We start from the raw sequence: 18268 nt of genomic DNA on the forward strand, positions 1-18268 counted from the left end.
ATTTCCATTCAATTCCAAGAGATGTCGTTTTTTGCGGATTTTGACAAAAGTGGTAAGGGTATAGCCTTCCCATTTTTCCATTTTTTGACAAATTTTAGATATAGTTAAAAATACATGTTTTCGATTCAAAATTCAACGAGGATCACGACAATCGACTATATTTTTGAATGGGACTCGTAGTTTTTTAAATAAATGTAAAAAACGGATGAACCGATATGTTGCGTTACAGTCAACTTTATTACAATTATTTCTAAAACGGTTGGTTTGTGAAGAAAACAAATGATTGTATCAAAATCAGCGTTAAATTTGGTTTAAAAAGTGTGATTTCCATTCAATTCCAAGAGATGTCGTTTTTTGCGGATTTTGACAAAAGTGGTAAGGGTATAGCCTTCCCATTTTTCCATTTTTTGACAAATTTTAGATATAGTTAAAAATACATGTTTTCGATTCAAAATTCAACGAGGATCACGACAATCGACTATATTTTTGAATGGGACTCGTAGTTTTTTAAATAAATGTAAAAAACGGATGAACCGATATGTTGCGTTACAGTCAACTTTATTACAATTATTTCTAAAACGGTTGGTTTGTGAAGAAAACAAATGATTGTATCAAAATCAGCGTTAAATTTGGTTTAAAAAGTGTGATTTCCATTCAATTCCAAGAGATGTCGTTTTTTGCGGATTTTGACAAAAGTGGTAAGGGTATAGCCTTCCCATTTTTCCATTTTTTGACAAATTTTAGATATAGTTAAAAATACATGTTTTCGATTCAAAATTCAACGAGGATCACGACAATCGACTATATTTTTGAATGGGACTCGTAGTTTTTTAAATAAATGTAAAAAACGGATGAACCGATATGTTGCGTTACAGTCAACTTTATTACAATTATTTCTAAAACGGTTGGTTTGTGAAGAAAACAAATGATTGTATCAAAATCAGCGTTAAATTTGGTTTAAAAAGTGTGATTTCCATTCAATTCCAAGAGATGTCGTTTTTTGCGGATTTTGACAAAAGTGGTAAGGGTATAGCCTTCCCATTTTTCCATTTTTTGACAAATTTTAGATATAGTTAAAAATACATGTTTTCGATTCAAAATTCAACGAGGATCACGACAATCGACTATATTTTTGAATGGGACTCGTAGTTTTTTAAATAAATGTAAAAAACGGATGAACCGATATGTTGCGTTACAGTCAACTTTATTACAATTATTTCTAAAACGGTTGGTTTGTGAAGAAAACAAATGATTGTATCAAAATCAGCGTTAAATTTGGTTTAAAAAGTGTGATTTCCATTCAATTCCAAGAGATGTCGTTTTTTGCGGATTTTGACAAAAGTGGTAAGGGTATAGCCTTCCCATTTTTCCATTTTTTGACAAATTTTAGATATAGTTAAAAATACATGTTTTCGATTCAAAATTCAACGAGGATCACGACAATCGACTATATTTTTGAATGGGACTCGTAGTTTTTTAAATAAATGTAAAAAACGGATGAACCGATATGTTGCGTTACAGTCAACTTTATTACAATTATTTCTAAAACGGTTGGTTTGTGAAGAAAACAAATGATTGTATCAAAATCAGCGTTAAATTTGGTTTAAAAAGTGTGATTTCCATTCAATTCCAAGAGATGTCGTTTTTTGCGGATTTTGACAAAAGTGGTAAGGGTATAGCCTTCCCATTTTTCCATTTTTTGACAAATTTTAGATATAGTTAAAAATACATGTTTTCGATTCAAAATTCAACGAGGATCACGACAATCGACTATATTTTTGAATGGGACTCGTAGTTTTTAAATAAATGTAAAAAACGGATGAACCGATATGTTGCGTTACAGTCAACTTTATTACAATTATTTCTAAAACGGTTGGTTTGTGAAGAAAACAAATGATTGTATCAAAATCAGCGTTAAATTTGGTTTAAAAAGTGTGATTTCCATTCAATTCCAAGAGATGTCGTTTTTTGCGGATTTTGACAAAAGTGGTAAGGGTATAGCCTTCCCATTTTTCCATTTTTTGACAAATTTTAGATATAGTTAAAAATACATGTTTTCGATTCAAAATTCAACGAGGATCACGACAATCGACTATATTTTTGAATGGGACTCGTAGTTTTTTAAATAAATGTAAAAAACGGATGAACCGATATGTTGCGTTACAGTCAACTTTATTACAATTATTTCTAAAACGGTTGGTTTGTGAAGAAAACAAATGATTGTATCAAAATCAGCGTTAAATTTGGTTTAAAAAGTGTGATTTCCATTCAATTCCAAGAGATGTCGTTTTTTGCGGATTTTGACAAAAGTGGTAAGGGTATAGCCTTCCCATTTTTCCATTTTTTGACAAATTTTAGATATAGTTAAAAATACATGTTTTCGATTCAAAATTCAACGAGGATCACGACAATCGACTATATTTTTGAATGGGACTCGTAGTTTTTTAAATAAATGTAAAAAACGGATGAACCGATATGTTGCGTTACAGTCAACTTTATTACAATTATTTCTAAAACGGTTGGTTTGTGAAGAAAACAAATGATTGTATCAAAATCAGCGTTAAATTTGGTTTAAAAAGTGTGATTTCCATTCAATTCCAAGAGATGTCGTTTTTTGCGGATTTTGACAAAAGTGGTAAGGGTATAGCCTTCCCATTTTTCCATTTTTTGACAAATTTTAGATATAGTTAAAAATACATGTTTTCGATTCAAAATTCAACGAGGATCACGACAATCGACTATATTTTTGAATGGGACTCGTAGTTTTTAAATAAATGTAAAAAACGGATGAACCGATATGTTGCGTTACAGTCAACTTTATTACAATTATTTCTAAAACGGTTGGTTTGTGAAGAAAACAAATGATTGTATCAAAATCAGCGTTAAATTTGGTTTAAAAAGTGTGATTTCCATTCAATTCCAAGAGATGTCGTTTTTTGCGGATTTTGACAAAAGTGGTAAGGGTATAGCCTTCCCATTTTTCCATTTTTTGACAAATTTTAGATATAGTTAAAAATACATGTTTTCGATTCAAAATTCAACGAGGATCACGACAATCGACTATATTTTTGAATGGGACTCGTAGTTTTTTAAATAAATGTAAAAAACGGATGAACCGATATGTTGCGTTACAGTCAACTTTATTACAATTATTTCTAAAACGGTTGGTTTGTGAAGAAAACAAATGATTGTATCAAAATCAGCGTTAAATTTGGTTTAAAAAGTGTGATTTCCATTCAATTCCAAGAGATGTCGTTTTTTGCGGATTTTGACAAAAGTGGTAAGGGTATAGCCTTCCCATTTTTCCATTTTTTGACAAATTTTAGATATAGTTAAAAATACATGTTTTCGATTCAAAATTCAACGAGGATCACGACAATCGACTATATTTTTGAATGGGACTCGTAGTTTTTTAAATAAATGTAAAAAACGGATGAACCGATATGTTGCGTTACAGTCAACTTTATTACAATTATTTCTAAAACGGTTGGTTTGTGAAGAAAACAAATGATTGTATCAAAATCAGCGTTAAATTTGGTTTAAAAAGTGTGATTTCCATTCAATTCCAAGAGATGTCGTTTTTTGCGGATTTTGACAAAAGTGGTAAGGGTATAGCCTTCCCATTTTTCCATTTTTTGACAAATTTTAGATATAGTTAAAAATACATGTTTTCGATTCAAAATTCAACGAGGATCACGACAATCGACTATATTTTTGAATGGGACTCGTAGTTTTTTAAATAAATGTAAAAAACGGATGAACCGATATGTTGCGTTACAGTCAACTTTATTACAATTATTTCTAAAACGGTTGGTTTGTGAAGAAAACAAATGATTGTATCAAAATCAGCGTTAAATTTGGTTTAAAAAGTGTGATTTCCATTCAATTCCAAGAGATGTCGTTTTTTGCGGATTTTGACAAAAGTGGTAAGGGTATAGCCTTCCCATTTTTCCATTTTTTGACAAATTTTAGATATAGTTAAAAATACATGTTTTCGATTCAAAATTCAACGAGGATCACGACAATCGACTATATTTTTGAATGGGACTCGTAGTTTTTTAAATAAATGTAAAAAACGGATGAACCGATATGTTGCGTTACAGTCAACTTTATTACAATTATTTCTAAAACGGTTGGTTTGTGAAGAAAACAAATGATTGTATCAAAATCAGCGTTAAATTTGGTTTAAAAAGTGTGATTTCCATTCAATTCCAAGAGATGTCGTTTTTTGCGGATTTTGACAAAAGTGGTAAGGGTATAGCCTTCCCATTTTTCCATTTTTTGACAAATTTTAGATATAGTTAAAAATACATGTTTTCGATTCAAAATTCAACGAGGATCACGACAATCGACTATATTTTTGAATGGGACTCGTAGTTTTTTAAATAAATGTAAAAAACGGATGAACCGATATGTTGCGTTACAGTCAACTTTATTACAATTATTTCTAAAACGGTTGGTTTGTGAAGAAAACAAATGATTGTATCAAAATCAGCGTTAAATTTGGTTTAAAAAGTGTGATTTCCATTCAATTCCAAGAGATGTCGTTTTTTGCGGATTTTGACAAAAGTGGTAAGGGTATAGCCTTCCCATTTTTCCATTTTTTGACAAATTTTAGATATAGTTAAAAATACATGTTTTCGATTCAAAATTCAACGAGGATCACGACAATCGACTATATTTTTGAATGGGACTCGTAGTTTTTTAAATAAATGTAAAAAACGGATGAACCGATATGTTGCGTTACAGTCAACTTTATTACAATTATTTCTAAAACGGTTGGTTTGTGAAGAAAACAAATGATTGTATCAAAATCAGCGTTAAATTTGGTTTAAAAAGTGTGATTTCCATTCAATTCCAAGAGATGTCGTTTTTTGCGGATTTTGACAAAAGTGGTAAGGGTATAGCCTTCCCATTTTTCCATTTTTTGACAAATTTTAGATATAGTTAAAAATACATGTTTTCGATTCAAAATTCAACGAGGATCACGACAATCGACTATATTTTTGAATGGGACTCGTAGTTTTTTAAATAAATGTAAAAAACGGATGAACCGATATGTTGCGTTACAGTCAACTTTATTACAATTATTTCTAAAACGGTTGGTTTGTGAAGAAAACAAATGATTGTATCAAAATCAACGTTAAATTTTGTTTAAAAAGTGTTATTTGCATTCATTTTTGCGTTATAGTTACCTTTGTTTCAGAAATGACTGATGAATGATCTGAGAAGAAAACCAATAACGGTTAACTGGCATCTATCAGCCAATGTAATCAGGAGACACTGATGGTCGAGGACATGTTCACTGTCATTTTTAAAAACCAATTTTAACATCTTTTATGAGTTTTGATTGTTCTACTGTAAAGACATTTCACTACAAGTTTCAAAACATTTGCCAGCTTCTTCATGAATTCCAATAGTGGTATATGATCTCTCAAGGTCGGAGACAGTAATCTTAATCACTATTACACATACATCACTGGCATGCTTACGGGCATGCTTAACATGAGAAAACAAAGAATTAACATGCCCTAAGAATGCGAAGTGTTATAGATATTAACTAATAGAAATGAAGAAGAATAGACAATTGTTTTTAATTTGTACCTATGATCAATTATGATTGGTAGAGATGAAGACCTATGGCTCACGTTACTGTGTCCATCAATATGTCGCACACAACGGCACAAGTGCTCCATGCTTCCATCGAAATGATGCACTTTACGCTTCGTGTTCATCTGCATAATTTATTTATCGATAACTAAAGAATCAGGATTATTATCCCCATTGCTGTTCAATTTATTTGCGCTACAATATTGTAACTCCACTTCTGCGTTGGATGACAGACCGTGAAAAGATTTGAATCAAAAGAAAATATGGAAAGAAAACGTGGAGACACAATTACCTCATAAGTATAAAAACAGAAACTCATCCAGTAAAAAAAATCGACAAAAACTTAAGCGCAATCAGTACCTTAAATTAACTACCATCAGGCTGTAAGAAGAACGAGAGGGGCAGCAGTGGACACAATCACCTCGGCTGGGCATTGGCATGACTATCATCAACAACAAAAAGAAAAATTAAAATAAAAAAGAAAAGCAAAGGCAAACCATTGCTGTGCGTGGCGAATGTGATAGAGAAAATCATGAAACCCCACGAATAAACAAAAGACAAAATGAAAGTGGAATCGAGCAATAGGGGGAAAACGAATAGACAATATTTTTGTTTTTTCTGTTGTTTTTCATGACTTTGACACGTACAGTTAATAAAACAGGTGAATATTAGCCGAAAGAGCGTTGGTGGGTGGATGGGGCGTGCGGCAGTAATATTTAGCCATTGGGAGGGGTTACGAGGCTTTTCAGTCCTCACACATTGTCGACGTTGTGTATGTTGCCAAAGAAATTAGATGTGGGAAAGGGGATTCGACTGGGTAATAGTACATGAACTCACGCACACGCTCTCACTCACGCTTACACACGCAGGAAAAATATGATTGATGATTCTTGAATCTCTCACTTATTATCTTTACAAAAGGAGGGCCCGCAATCACAAAATTCCACGTGGCGTTCTCCATTTCCTCGTACAAATTGTTCGTTTTTTTTCTTTCTTTCTTCCTCTCCTTCGGCTCGGATTCAACTATTTCAATTTTTTTTTTTTTTCTAAGTTTTTCTTTTGCTGTTTTCTGCCTTTAGCAATCGCAAGTGATAAAAAATTAAAAACGAGACGTTCAAAGCTGGCGGACAATGAAACATGAGCGAATGAAAGAGACGGGCGGTTTACATAGCAGGCAAAGGGTGGAGGGGTATTATAAAATGGTTGGGCGTTTTCTTTTTCATTTTTTTTTGTGTGTTTAAATTTTTTTCCCCAAATATTCTTCTTTTTACTCCATTCTCCCAAAGTTGAAATACACTTATTATTTTTCCTTTTTACTCTTTAACTTCCTCTACGTTAATGTCTGCGGCTGGCACAGGAGGAGGGGTGGCTGCGGTTGTGGCTGTTTCAGTCGAAGTGGTAGTCGCTAATTTGGTTCCTCCTCGAGATGGAGTTCCCGCACCGGTTTTGGTGGCACCAGGCTTGGATGGAGCAGCCGTCTTAGCGATCGGCTTACCAGGCGTGGCAGTTCTACTTGCAACACCTGAGGGAGAACCAGATACGTTAAAACTCAATTAAAAAAACGCCCTTTCACACACACACACACACTGTTTGACTGCTGCAGGTACATCAGCAAAAACATTGCCTTACTTTTCAGAGGTGCCGGGCGTGCTGGGGCGGTGGCGGGCTTAGCGGCCGCAGTTTTCGTGCTGGCTGCGGTGGGTCTAGGAGCAGCGGTTTTCGTAGCGGCTGTACCATTAGCAATGGGTTTGGTCGGAGTGCGAGTCGCCGAAGCAGTGGGTTTTGGCTTTATATCGCCATTGGTAGTAGCTGCTGCTCATTTCAATTTCAAATACAAACACGTTAGAAAAATGCAAATAATTTTTAAAAGATTGATGAAAAAACATAAGAAGAACAGGCACAAACAATTACCAGCAGTTTTAGCGGCCGAAGTGGCGGCAGGGCGACTAGGAGCACTGGAAGTTTTTGCAGGAGCGGAAACGACACGGCGGGTAGGCGTGGAAGAGGTGGCAGACGCGGGACGAGCCGTTGAAGTACTCGCGGCTGGTTTGGCCGGCGATGAAGTCTTCGACGGTGATGCAGCGGACGTTCCATTCACTGCCGATGTGGCCCTCTTCGGTGGGGCAGCGGTAACGGTGCGAGTCGTGGTCGTTGTAGTGGTGGTGGTCGTCTTCTTAACAGTCGATGTTGCCGCGGAAACTATTGGTTTGGTAGCAGGTCTAGTAGTTGCTGGAGCTGCCTTTGGTGCCGTGCTAGTCGTTTTGGAAGGAGTCGTTGAAGACGGTGCTGCTGGGGTGGCCTTTCTCAATGGGGACAGTTTGGTCGGGCGCGCTGGTTTAGCAGCATCTGCCGATGAAGTTTTGGCTTCAGTGGTCGCAACTCGGCTATGGAATAAAAAAAGTCAAAATTTACATTCACTGGATTCCGACAATGTTATCTATGTCGACATACCGCGTAGTCGGTTCCGGTTTCTTGGCCGGTTCCTTTGCAGCTGGTTTGGCAGCTGGACTGGAGGCCGATTTCGCAGTGGTTGTTGAAGTCTTCTTTGCAGCTGCTATAGGTTTCTTAGCGGCAGGAGACTTGGCTTTCGCTGCTGCAACGGCCGCAGTAGCAACGCCGATTGCAGTTCCGGTAACAACCAAAGCAGGTACTTCGGAACCAATTGTAGCAGAGTCGGAAACTGGGCTCTCTACAAGTCGAGGTTCAATCGTTTCCTCCGTGCTGGTCACTTCCACCTAACCGAGTTAAGAGAGGGAAGAGTTACATAATACTGAGTTTGCCAAGTCATGTAATCATTGTCACCTCTTTGACTTCCGGAACGGCTTCAACAACAGCGGCTGCTGGCTCAGGTTCTTGAACAGTTGACGAAATGACGGTAGATTGAGTTTCTTCTACCTGAGAATGCAAGTACAGGCTTGACAAAGGTCTAGTGTTAATGAAAACCTGTTCTTTGTTATTCAAACCTGTTGGATGGCTGCTGGGGTCTCTTCTTCTTTCAATTGAGGAACATAAGCTTCTTCAACTTCAACTGGCTGTGAAACAGCTTCTTCAGGCTCAGAAACAATTTGCAATGGCTCAGAAACAATTTGCAATGGCTCAGACACAATTTGCATTGGCTCAGAAACAATTTGCAATTGCTCAGAAACAATTTGCAATGGCTCAGGAACAATTTCTGTAGGCTGAGAAACAATTTCTGTAGGCTGAGAAACAATTTCTGTAGGCTGAGAAACAACTTCTGTAGGCTGAGAAACCATTTCTGTAGGCTGAGGAACAATTTCTGTAGGCTGAGGAACATCAGCTTCCTCAACTTCAATAGTTTGAGAAACAGTGTCAACTTCTACAGCCTTTTCTTGCTCAGAAACTGGAATGGTGTTCTCCAGTTCAACATCTTCAACAGTCAACCTTTCCAGTTGATTGCCGAGATCACCAGCTTGGCAATTGGTTTGGATGCAAGTTTCATCCATCTTGCTTTCAGATTCCAACTAGACAGTTGAATAAAAGAAAAAATATATTAACATCAAGCTCAAGATTAACAATCCATGATTTAAAAAAAAAGTTAATCCTACTTCAAGCCCAGAGCTTGTATCTGCTGCTTCAATGTTGGTGACACTTTCCTCCTTTGTGGTTTCTGGTTGCCTATAATCACTGAAAGTCCAATCGTCCTCAGAATCTTCCACCTCGTCAACGGTACCGTCTGCTTTCGACTCTGAGATATTAAAGAAAATGAGTCACGTTATCAGCAAACGAGAAATACAAATACATTATTGCGGGGCAACCGCCCTAGGACTATGATGGCAACATTTCAAGACTAGACAACAAGCTATGGAAAACATAGTACGATCTTAAGTGGCAAAAGACTTGGAGGATTTCTGGTAAAGCTACCTAAAACAACTTTCTGCGTGGCTGACATGATTTAACACTACAGAAAAGGATAACGTTCAGGGATGTAATTGACACTTTGCCGGCTTTGTGAGAAATCGGTATCTGGAATAGTCTGGTGAGAACAGTCGAATGGAAATGATGGAAGGTGAAAAGCCACCTAGCGTGAAAAGCGCTAAATGCTTATCAAACGACTAAGGTGACTTTGAAAACAAAACAAAAAATATCGAAGTAAAAATAACGCGTAAAAAAATATGATAAGCGCAAGTGGCAAAAAAGCTTAACGTTCAACACAGAGGCAGGGGTAGCTTGGCAGTTGACAAACGCTGCATCGTGTGCAACACAAACAGAGATTATCGTCAGTCCCCCACCCTTTTGATTTTAACGCGGAAACCTTCCAAAATCGACATTTCTTCTCCAGTTGCTTAACCTGAATGTCACACCGCTTTAGAATTAATCAGTATGAAGCAAGCTGTCAGACGATATAATAAAAATAAATTAACAAATATTTTCAAAAAGAAAATAAATAGCAAGCCATTAGACGGACGCCGGTTCGGCTCGGCACGACAGGCTATATAAAACGTGATTTAAAACCAGATTCCTTTTTCTATTGGTCAATAACGAAAAAAAACGGGGGGGTCTGAGAATAAAAAAGAAAAAGGAAAAGAGAACAAGTACCGTTAATTGCATTAGACGCGTTGTGGATATCGTCAAGTGCGTCGGAGCGAGGCGAAATGTTCAGCTCCTGAGGTTCCATTTCGTCAGGGTCGTCGTTAGCAGCAGCCAAAAGAACGGCCAGCTCGGCATCGTTGGACGAGCGAATCAGCAATTCTGTAGCGGAGAGTTTACGCTCAGTGGAGCTCACCACCGTCGCCGCCGCCGCCGCCTCCGCTTCCACTTCGGTCTGTTGCTGTTGTTGGTTTTCCAATGGCGACGACTCAGTAGGGCGGAATTCGAATTCGGGGGCGTGTAGATTCCAGTGAAAATCCGGATCGTTTTCTGTTGCAGGAATGACAGCCGCCTCTGTCGTTGCTGCTTCTGCTGTTGCTGCAGTCGCTTCAAGGATATCTGGCTGACAATCAGCAACATCGGATTCGACGATGCACGACGAGCTAACAACAAAATCCGCTTCGTCTCCGGCGATGCCTTCGTCCACAAACGAACCATCATCGAACACGGCCGCGGCTGGTTGTTGCATTTCGCGATGAACCTGTTGCACATCCTCCTCGTCATCCTCTTCTTCCTCTACCATTTCATCTTCGGCTACTGGGTCGGTAACTGGAGGGAACGAGACGGAATTCTCCTCAGACGCCCACATTTGACGATCGGCTTCGGTTATGGCACGGCCGTTCATGTCGCTGACGCTAATCAAATCTTCGATGGGACTAATGACTTGCTCGGTGGATGCCGTCTCTTCCGATTGGTCTACAAAGATCAGACTAGGCTGGCCACTGAGCTCTTCGTCGTATTGGTTCCAGTCGACACCTGCCGGCTGGGTATTGCCAGGCGTCTGGTCCCATGTCGATCCATCACTGCTCAAGTGGAAATCCTAATGTAACAAAGGAAAACCCAGACAAAACGAGGCTGAATAATTAGTCGCTTTGTTTTGTTTGTTTTTTTCCCGTTGTTGTTGTTGCCTTAAAAGGGAAGAAATGGGCCCAACACGCACAGGGAAAGGGATTATTGATTAACTTTCTGATTAAACTCACCGATTTCGACTCCAAAGTCACGACGTCGGTATCAACTAGTTCCAGCTCACGTCCCCATTTGGCCGCAACTTTCTCGTACTGATCGCGGGCTACGTCCAAATCGATGCCTGCATCGGGTAGCGGAACGACGGACGTGGCGGCAAAATGTTGGGGTTGCTCGGCCGAGTCACGACCAGCCTCGATTTCCAGAGCATCGATTTCCGGGTCCTTCCAGCCCCATTGAGCCGTTGATCCATCATAAACTTCTGGCGTTTCAGCCGAATCGCTGCCATTAAACGAATCGCCAAAGGCGTGATCTTGTTGCTGTTGTTGTTGTTGTTGTTGCCAATTGATGGCGTGGAATTCGGAAGGCGAATGGACAGCATCGAATTCGGACGACGAATGGGCTCCCTGGTAGAAATGATTGTCTTGCTCCTCTTCGGCCATCATCAGGCCGCCTTGATCGCCGTTTCCAAACGGATTGCCGCTGCTCGAATCAAACGGATTTTGCGGCTGCTGATGGTGTCCGTCTTCCTCGTCCGGCTGCTGCTGTTGCTGCCACGATGACGTTCCATCGGCAAAGACGGCGCCACCTTGCGACTCATTCCATCCCCATTTGGCGGCCAATTTCTCGTATTCCTCTTGCTGTTGTTCCATGCTGGGTGTGTTGTCTTCCAGGACAGAGGTCGGCGCGGGTGGGAGCGGCCGGCGCGCAATCAGTTCCGGTTCACGGAAGAAGACGACAATAACGCTGATGTTATCGCTAGAGCCTTTCTGTTTGGCGGCCTGCACCAACCGGCCACTAAGTCCGCTTATGTCAGCTGCAACAAAACCCCGACAGAAGGAAGAAACGAGGAATAAGACACAAATTATTGAAATGACACTATAACATATGAAGAAGGCATGGGAGGGGAATGAAAAGACACGACGTATGTCAATCTTTCGCATCAAATGGTCCGTGACAAGATGGCCGGGAGAGAGAAAAAAAAACAAAACACCGGTTCGTAATTTTGTTGAAACGCGATGCGGGACTCACTGATCCAAGGCCACCACACACACACACAAAAGAAGAAAACTCGATGGAATTTCTTCTTCGTGAAAAAGGAAAAAGAAAACCACATGCTCGGCACCATCTTTCCACATATGGTTAACAGACACATCGTGCTTCGTGACTTTTTTTCTCTCTCTCTCTTCCTCTCTTCCCCTTCTTATTCTAAAAGGGCCCAGCGCTAGTTGCCCCCCATTGTGTGGTTTTGGCCATTCACCACTATCCCACCTCCAATCACAAATTCCAATCGAAAAAAAGGAGAAGAAAAAAGAAGAAGAAGAAAAGAGAGAGAGACGGTGACGATGGCGTCGACGTCCTGGTGGTTATGCTTGGTGTGTCTTTCTGCACGACACCTCTGACCTCCAAGAATAGACACGAGAGAGAAAAAAAAAAACCGGGGGTCCGCAAACTCCGCATCAACAACTTCCGCGTGCAAACTAAACAAAAGACGGCGGAGAAAACGAGGCCTTGCGGTGGCTGCGAGTGCGTGTGTGTGCATGTTCGCGGGAGACATACGCACACCAACGTAGCAAAAAGAAGGGAAAAAACACACACACAAAAAAAAGAATAAGCAGCGCGTGATGGTTCCAGCAGCGGAGTAACTCGACTGTGAAATATACTTAAATATTCCATCTTATTCCTTCACGTCGCAAAACGTGAATATACACATTAAGTAATGTCGCGTTGGGTGTCTAGAAAAAAATGAACTTAGATGGAGATTATGGAGAGAAAAAAAGACAAGAGGCTTTGCGGCCGGAATGGATACACGCATCTAGTGGTGCGTGACTCGCTTCTTCCACTCTTTTCCTTACACACCCCCCCCCCCGAAAAAGGACAAGGAGACCGGGCTGATTTTAGTTACTTTCTTCTTCTTTTTCTTACTTTTATACTTGTAAGATGCCCAATGGCCGGAAGGCGGACCTCCCTTCAACCACCACCGACTTTCAAGCTACTTAGGAAGGAGGAACCGTCGGGCTCCAGTGCATCCGGTCACCTTGGCTTAGCAAAGAGAAGAAGAAGAAGAAAAAGAAAAAAAAGGGCACAAAAACATTCCCCCCTTCAAAACAAAATGAAGGAGGAGAGAGAGACAAGAAATAAGGACGTTGCAAATGAAGTAAAAAGAAAGAGACAAAAAAGAAAACAAAAGGAGGCGCCATCTTCTTCCGTCTTTGAGCGATCCGGATGATGGATTAACTCCGGATGGCCCAAAAAAAAAAAAGGAGAACGTAGCCGACAAACTAAATCAAGGATATGGTAATTTATTACAGCACGAGCTCATTTGTCTCCCTCTTTGTGTGTGTGCGTGCGTTTAACACCAACATAATTAGCGTTAAAATTTGCCAAAACAATAGAAGGCGGAGGCAAAATGCGGATGGGCAGCTGCGCCTGCTCGTGTCCAGCATCTAAAAATACCGATTTCCACTGCACAGCATAAGGATATCTGGTCCGACTTGTGTACATATACAAACTTTTCCTTCTGTTTCACTGCGTACGTATACACATAAAGAAAAACGAGAGAGACGGTGAATCATCATCTCATTTGGAATGGAATTCATCGATCTTCTTTTACATCCCCCTCTCATTCCCATTTCTCTCTCGTTTTCTTTTCTTTCTTTCCCTGACGGAGTAGAAACCATATTGAACAGACGGGCGAAGAGCAAAAGAGCCAGAGGGGGGGAGAAAGAGAGAGAGAGAGAGCCGGAGCAGAAACGGAGGGGAGAGAAATAAGACTCCCTCTATTTCGAAACTCTGTCTACGACTGGGGCATCACCAAAAAGGATGTCTACGACTGGGGCATCACCAAAAAGGATTCTCCCTTGCAGTGCGAGACGCATACGAAAAGAAAAAGTGGGTAAAAGAGGAAGAGCGAAGGGTAAACGGAGAAGTCTCCCTCGTTGACGAAGAGGGGGCCATCACGATGACGTGTCGTATAACTTAAATCATCCCAATTCCAAAGTAGCTCATCTTTTTTTTTTCTATTTTTCTTTCTCCCCTACAACCGCATTCTAGCAGAAAATTATGTGCACACACAAATCCCGCACATATTGAAATGTCACTACTACCCGGGGCCATCTGGAACCTCAGCATTCCCGACATACAGCCCGAGCTATTAACAACTACACCGGTGTACAACGACTACTACTACTACGCCATCACGGTTGGGTTATTATTAAAGATTACGAGTGTGTGGTTTGAGGTGGGGTTCTTCTGACACTTTCCTTCTTCCACTTCTCACCAAAGTCTATTGAAATTCAAAAGAAAGAGGAATTCTCTTTCTTTAAATTCTTTGAAATAACGACCGGTGTCGAGACAACTTCGACATCTACCGCCTTCCAGCTCATAAAATATATTAGCCCATTCCTTTTCCGCACGCTGGGCAAGGTCAAACCAGAGGGAAAAAAAAAAGGGGACGTTGCACTGACTGGTAACCAGCAGCTTTTAAGTTTCTTGTTGGCCAGCAAGAATCGTGTTACATCTACAGGTCTAAAGTCAACTGCGCAATAAAATAATATTTAAGGAATAGATGGAAAATATGAGAAATTTATCAGGAAGACAAGTCAAACATGATAGAGAATTAAATCCACACCCATTCGTCAAAACCGGCAGCTTCACCTACCACCATCTTTGATGTTGACTCATACGCTGTCATAACATTGGCAAAAAGCTAAATTTCGTAAACGGAGCTTTAAAATGAGCCACTTACCACACACACACACGCACACCCTTCTCTTTCCTTTTTTTTTGAACGCTAAAACTTCTGCGAAAGGCCACCCTCGGATGTTGGAATTTCGGGATCGGATTGGTGGCACGGAATTAAGTTTTCCTTCTCTTTTCTCACTGGCGATGTTGAAATGGCGATTGAATCGTCGATTCGTCAGAAGCAAACAAACAACGGCGTTGTTGAAATGTTGAACAAGACCAAGACGGGGAGACTAGCGGTATCCACCACACCCAGGCAACGACTGAAAAGGAGGGATGGGGAGAGCACTAGCCGGCCGGGTCCGACACACGCTCAAGGGCGGAACCCCCCCGTCCGCCATGAAGCCATCCGACGGCAGCAACGCGAACGACGCCATCGCGCCGTCTCAACCCTCCCCTCTCGTCTTTCAACGTGAATAAAGGGGAAGAGTCTCTTCGTGTGCCCCCCCCGACCCATCCATAATTTTGTTTTAGCATCGATCAAATGCAACTACGACTGGGTTTTTACCCTTATTGTACTGCTATAAGAAATTCCAGAGATTTTTTTTTTAAATCACGACGACTGTCTTTCGAGCTGGAAGGCAAATGCGCCCACCGGAACGTATCTTCTCTCCCGTTTCGTGTCGCTAAGTCGAAATGAATGAACGGAAACAAACAAGATTTTTGTTTTTTTTGAAAAAAAAATAACTAACGCAGTTCTTAAACGAAATGGCTTCGCATTTTTGCTTAACGCGAGACGAAAAGAATCGAGACTGTCTCGAAAATAACCGTCGTAGGTCGTTTGGAAACATCCCATTCATCAAGGAAGACTTATAAACGAATGTAAAAGTTGTTCCCATCAGTGACGACGGTGCCAACTCAGCAAGTACTTCAATCAACATAAATCAGCAAATTGAAAGACGGTACTAAAATGATGCCATGTTTGTTGCCCCGCCGGTTATAGGCACGCCGGGATACATGAAGGGGAACAGTAGTGAGTCACGACGTGGGCGGGACACGCCCAAGTTTTTTTCTCTCGTGCGACATCTCCCATTTCCAATCTATCGAAAAGCCCCGCCAGCCATGCAAACAAAATGTTTTTGATATCAAATGTTTCCGTGGGGGATCAACTGCCACGTCCGGGACTTTTCCACATTTTTAGACAAATCTTATTTCCCATCCCAGGCTACTACGCATAAAACGTAGAATATACACACCACGCTTAAAATCACTCGAGTGCCCACGTCTAGCTGGAACAACCCTGAGGGGTCGAGCAAGAAGGGGGGACCGAATATACCCGCTGGAGATAATAATTTCAATTTGACCGTGTGCGGTTTATGTATAGGATCAATCAAGGGATATTTTTCGCCGTCCCCCTCCCCCCTTACGCCGGCCCACCTATCCCCTCTTTTTCTTCTGCAATAAGGCTGGACCGGAAGCTTGACGTCAGCCAGGTGTTTCTTTTTTTAAAGAGATAGAGGGAGTGGGCTATTTCCAGGTGTAGCATAGCGACTGGAAAAGGAAATATGTATGTAAAAATAAAAAAAGATGTAGCACTTACTCTCGTGGTGTAAGTATTGGAGCACAATGAAAGCGGATTCATCCACGCCGATCGTGTCCCAGAGGCCGTCACAACCAATAATCAAGAAGTCTTCTTGGCCATCCAACGTGATGGCCACCATGTCTGGCTCGGCCGTCACGTAAGGCTTGTAACTGGCATCGCCTGCCATACCAAAAAAGAAAACGGAAGAAGAACATTATTTGCTGTACACATCATTCAGTCTATTAGGGCTGGGAAACTTGTTTTGTTTTCCTGAGCGACACGCTACATTAAACGCTGATTCAATTATTAGTGGCGGCTAGCAGTTGGTTAAAGAAAGAAAAGAAGAAAAAAATAATGATTTTTTACGCACCGATGGCTCGAGACACAGCCAGTTGTCCGTTAACGCGGTAGGCCCCATCCCAGAAAATCACTTCACCACCAAGATTTGAGATCCTTTCCTTTTCGTCCTGTAATGATTGAAACCAAATAAGCATTTCGTGACTAAAGAGTGGGTTTTGGTTTTGTTGTGACTGTTGAAGTAACTTACACTTCGATCCGGTTTGTGTGGATTGACCAACTGAGTGGCGACGCCATCTTTTACCAAAACAGCCTGAGAATCTCCCAACCAAGCCGTTAGAAGTAAGTTTCCCCTAATCAAGCTGACCACCGCTGTCGATCCACCTTTCAATCTCTGGGTTTTTGTCCAAAACGGAAAACGCATTAGAACCATCGGACTAAACAACACGGGTGTATGTTGCTTACCTCATTTTCATGTTCTGTAACAAACGCCAAGTCAGTGGCTAAAAAGGCTTCTCTTAAGGCTTCACTCGGCTCCGAGGCAAATTTGGCGTTCGAAACCAACTTTTCGTGAAGCTGAGAGGCTGCATAAAATGCGGCGTCTGTACCCGCGTGTCCATCAAATACCGCATAGTAGCTTGTGGGCACATCATCCTGTCAATTTTTATTCCTATTAAATTACTTTTGTTTGCAGGACCAACAGGATTTTCCCACTTACCCTGATGGAACAAATTGTGTTCAGGTCTTGAATGACTACATGCCTATCTTCCATTTTTCTCCTGCCATTTCTGATTGCATGAACAGATACTGGGTGAAGCTGTCTGTTGCTGAATGATAATTCGGTGCAAAGACTCTCAAACTTTTGGTTGTTCAGGAATTCAAAACAGACATTGTTGATTTTCGATGTCACTAGCTGCATTAGCTTCACAGGTTCATATCCTATACGAGAATAACTATTGAGCATAAAATATACAGGAGGCTGTGATGGAATCTTGGTTACCTTTTACATCTCTGTTCACAGCACCATCAACATCATCTTTGCTTATACAAAAGCGTACTTCCCACAATATAAGACTTACAAGATGGGCAAGCAGTTTAGAAGGGCAATTTCTGTACCAAGCAAAACGAAAAGAAGCAAATTATTTAATAAGATCGATGACTCATGACATTTTTATCTACACCGTACTTTTGCTGAAGGTACTGAAGAGTCCAATCGACGATTTCCCCATCGACTTCATTCTCTCGGATGCTATGCGAACCAACTTTCACTGGTAGAGGGTCATTTAAATTAACTGTCGATTGAAAAGTTTCAAAGAAATGTCTGTACAAATCCGCCGGAACAATTGTCGAACCGTTGGACGCCATCGTCAAATAAAAAACAAAAAACCGTCGCTGAGCCGATCAAGAGAAAAAAAACGCTAACCGTGTTAACCACTCCCACTGTCCGTCTGCCAAACAATGCCCACGACTTTGGGGATGCTCTAATACAAACTAACATTTTCCTAGTGGCGGGTTTCGGATTTT

At 40.7% G+C, this 18268-nt stretch overlaps 1 protein-coding gene across 1 annotated transcript; it reads right to left on the bottom strand.

Moving 5' to 3' along the window:
- Positions 1–5780: 5780 nt before the first annotated feature.
- On the bottom strand, positions 5781–18186 carry LOC116918306 (mucin-17). The gene is made up of 16 exons (XM_032923987.2): positions 17931–18186; positions 17745–17854; positions 17463–17683; positions 17210–17398; positions 16995–17138; positions 16818–16914; positions 16466–16627; positions 11199–11998; positions 10168–11038; positions 9177–9316; positions 8574–9092; positions 8413–8505; positions 8062–8345; positions 7522–7994; positions 7240–7422; positions 5781–7132 (listed from the first exon to the last, which is right to left on the bottom strand). The coding sequence occupies exons 1-16, from the start codon at positions 18107–18109 to the stop codon at positions 6924–6926; spliced, it is 4674 nt and encodes a 1557-aa protein (XP_032779878.2). The 5' UTR covers positions 18110–18186; the 3' UTR covers positions 5781–6923.
- Between the last annotated feature and the right edge of the window lie 82 nt (positions 18187–18268).

This window comes from Daphnia magna, linkage group LG1 (assembly GCF_020631705.1).
Source record: "Daphnia magna isolate NIES linkage group LG1, ASM2063170v1.1, whole genome shotgun sequence".
Taxonomy (NCBI): domain Eukaryota; kingdom Metazoa; phylum Arthropoda; class Branchiopoda; order Diplostraca; family Daphniidae; genus Daphnia; species Daphnia magna.

Bases quoted from the DNA above. Each gene is read 5' to 3' on its own strand.
- LOC116918306 (XM_032923987.2), bottom strand. From the start codon at position 18,109: ATGGCGTCCAACGGTTCGACAATTGTTCCGGCGGATTTGTACAGACAT. The intron at 17,684-17,744 runs GTAACCAAGATT...ATTCTCGTATAG, and splicing joins TGTGAACAGAGATGTAAAAG to GATATGAACCTGTGAAGCTA. The intron at 8,346-8,412 runs GTGACAATGATT...TAACTCGGTTAG, and splicing joins CCGTTCCGGAAGTCAAAGAG to GTGGAAGTGACCAGCACGGA.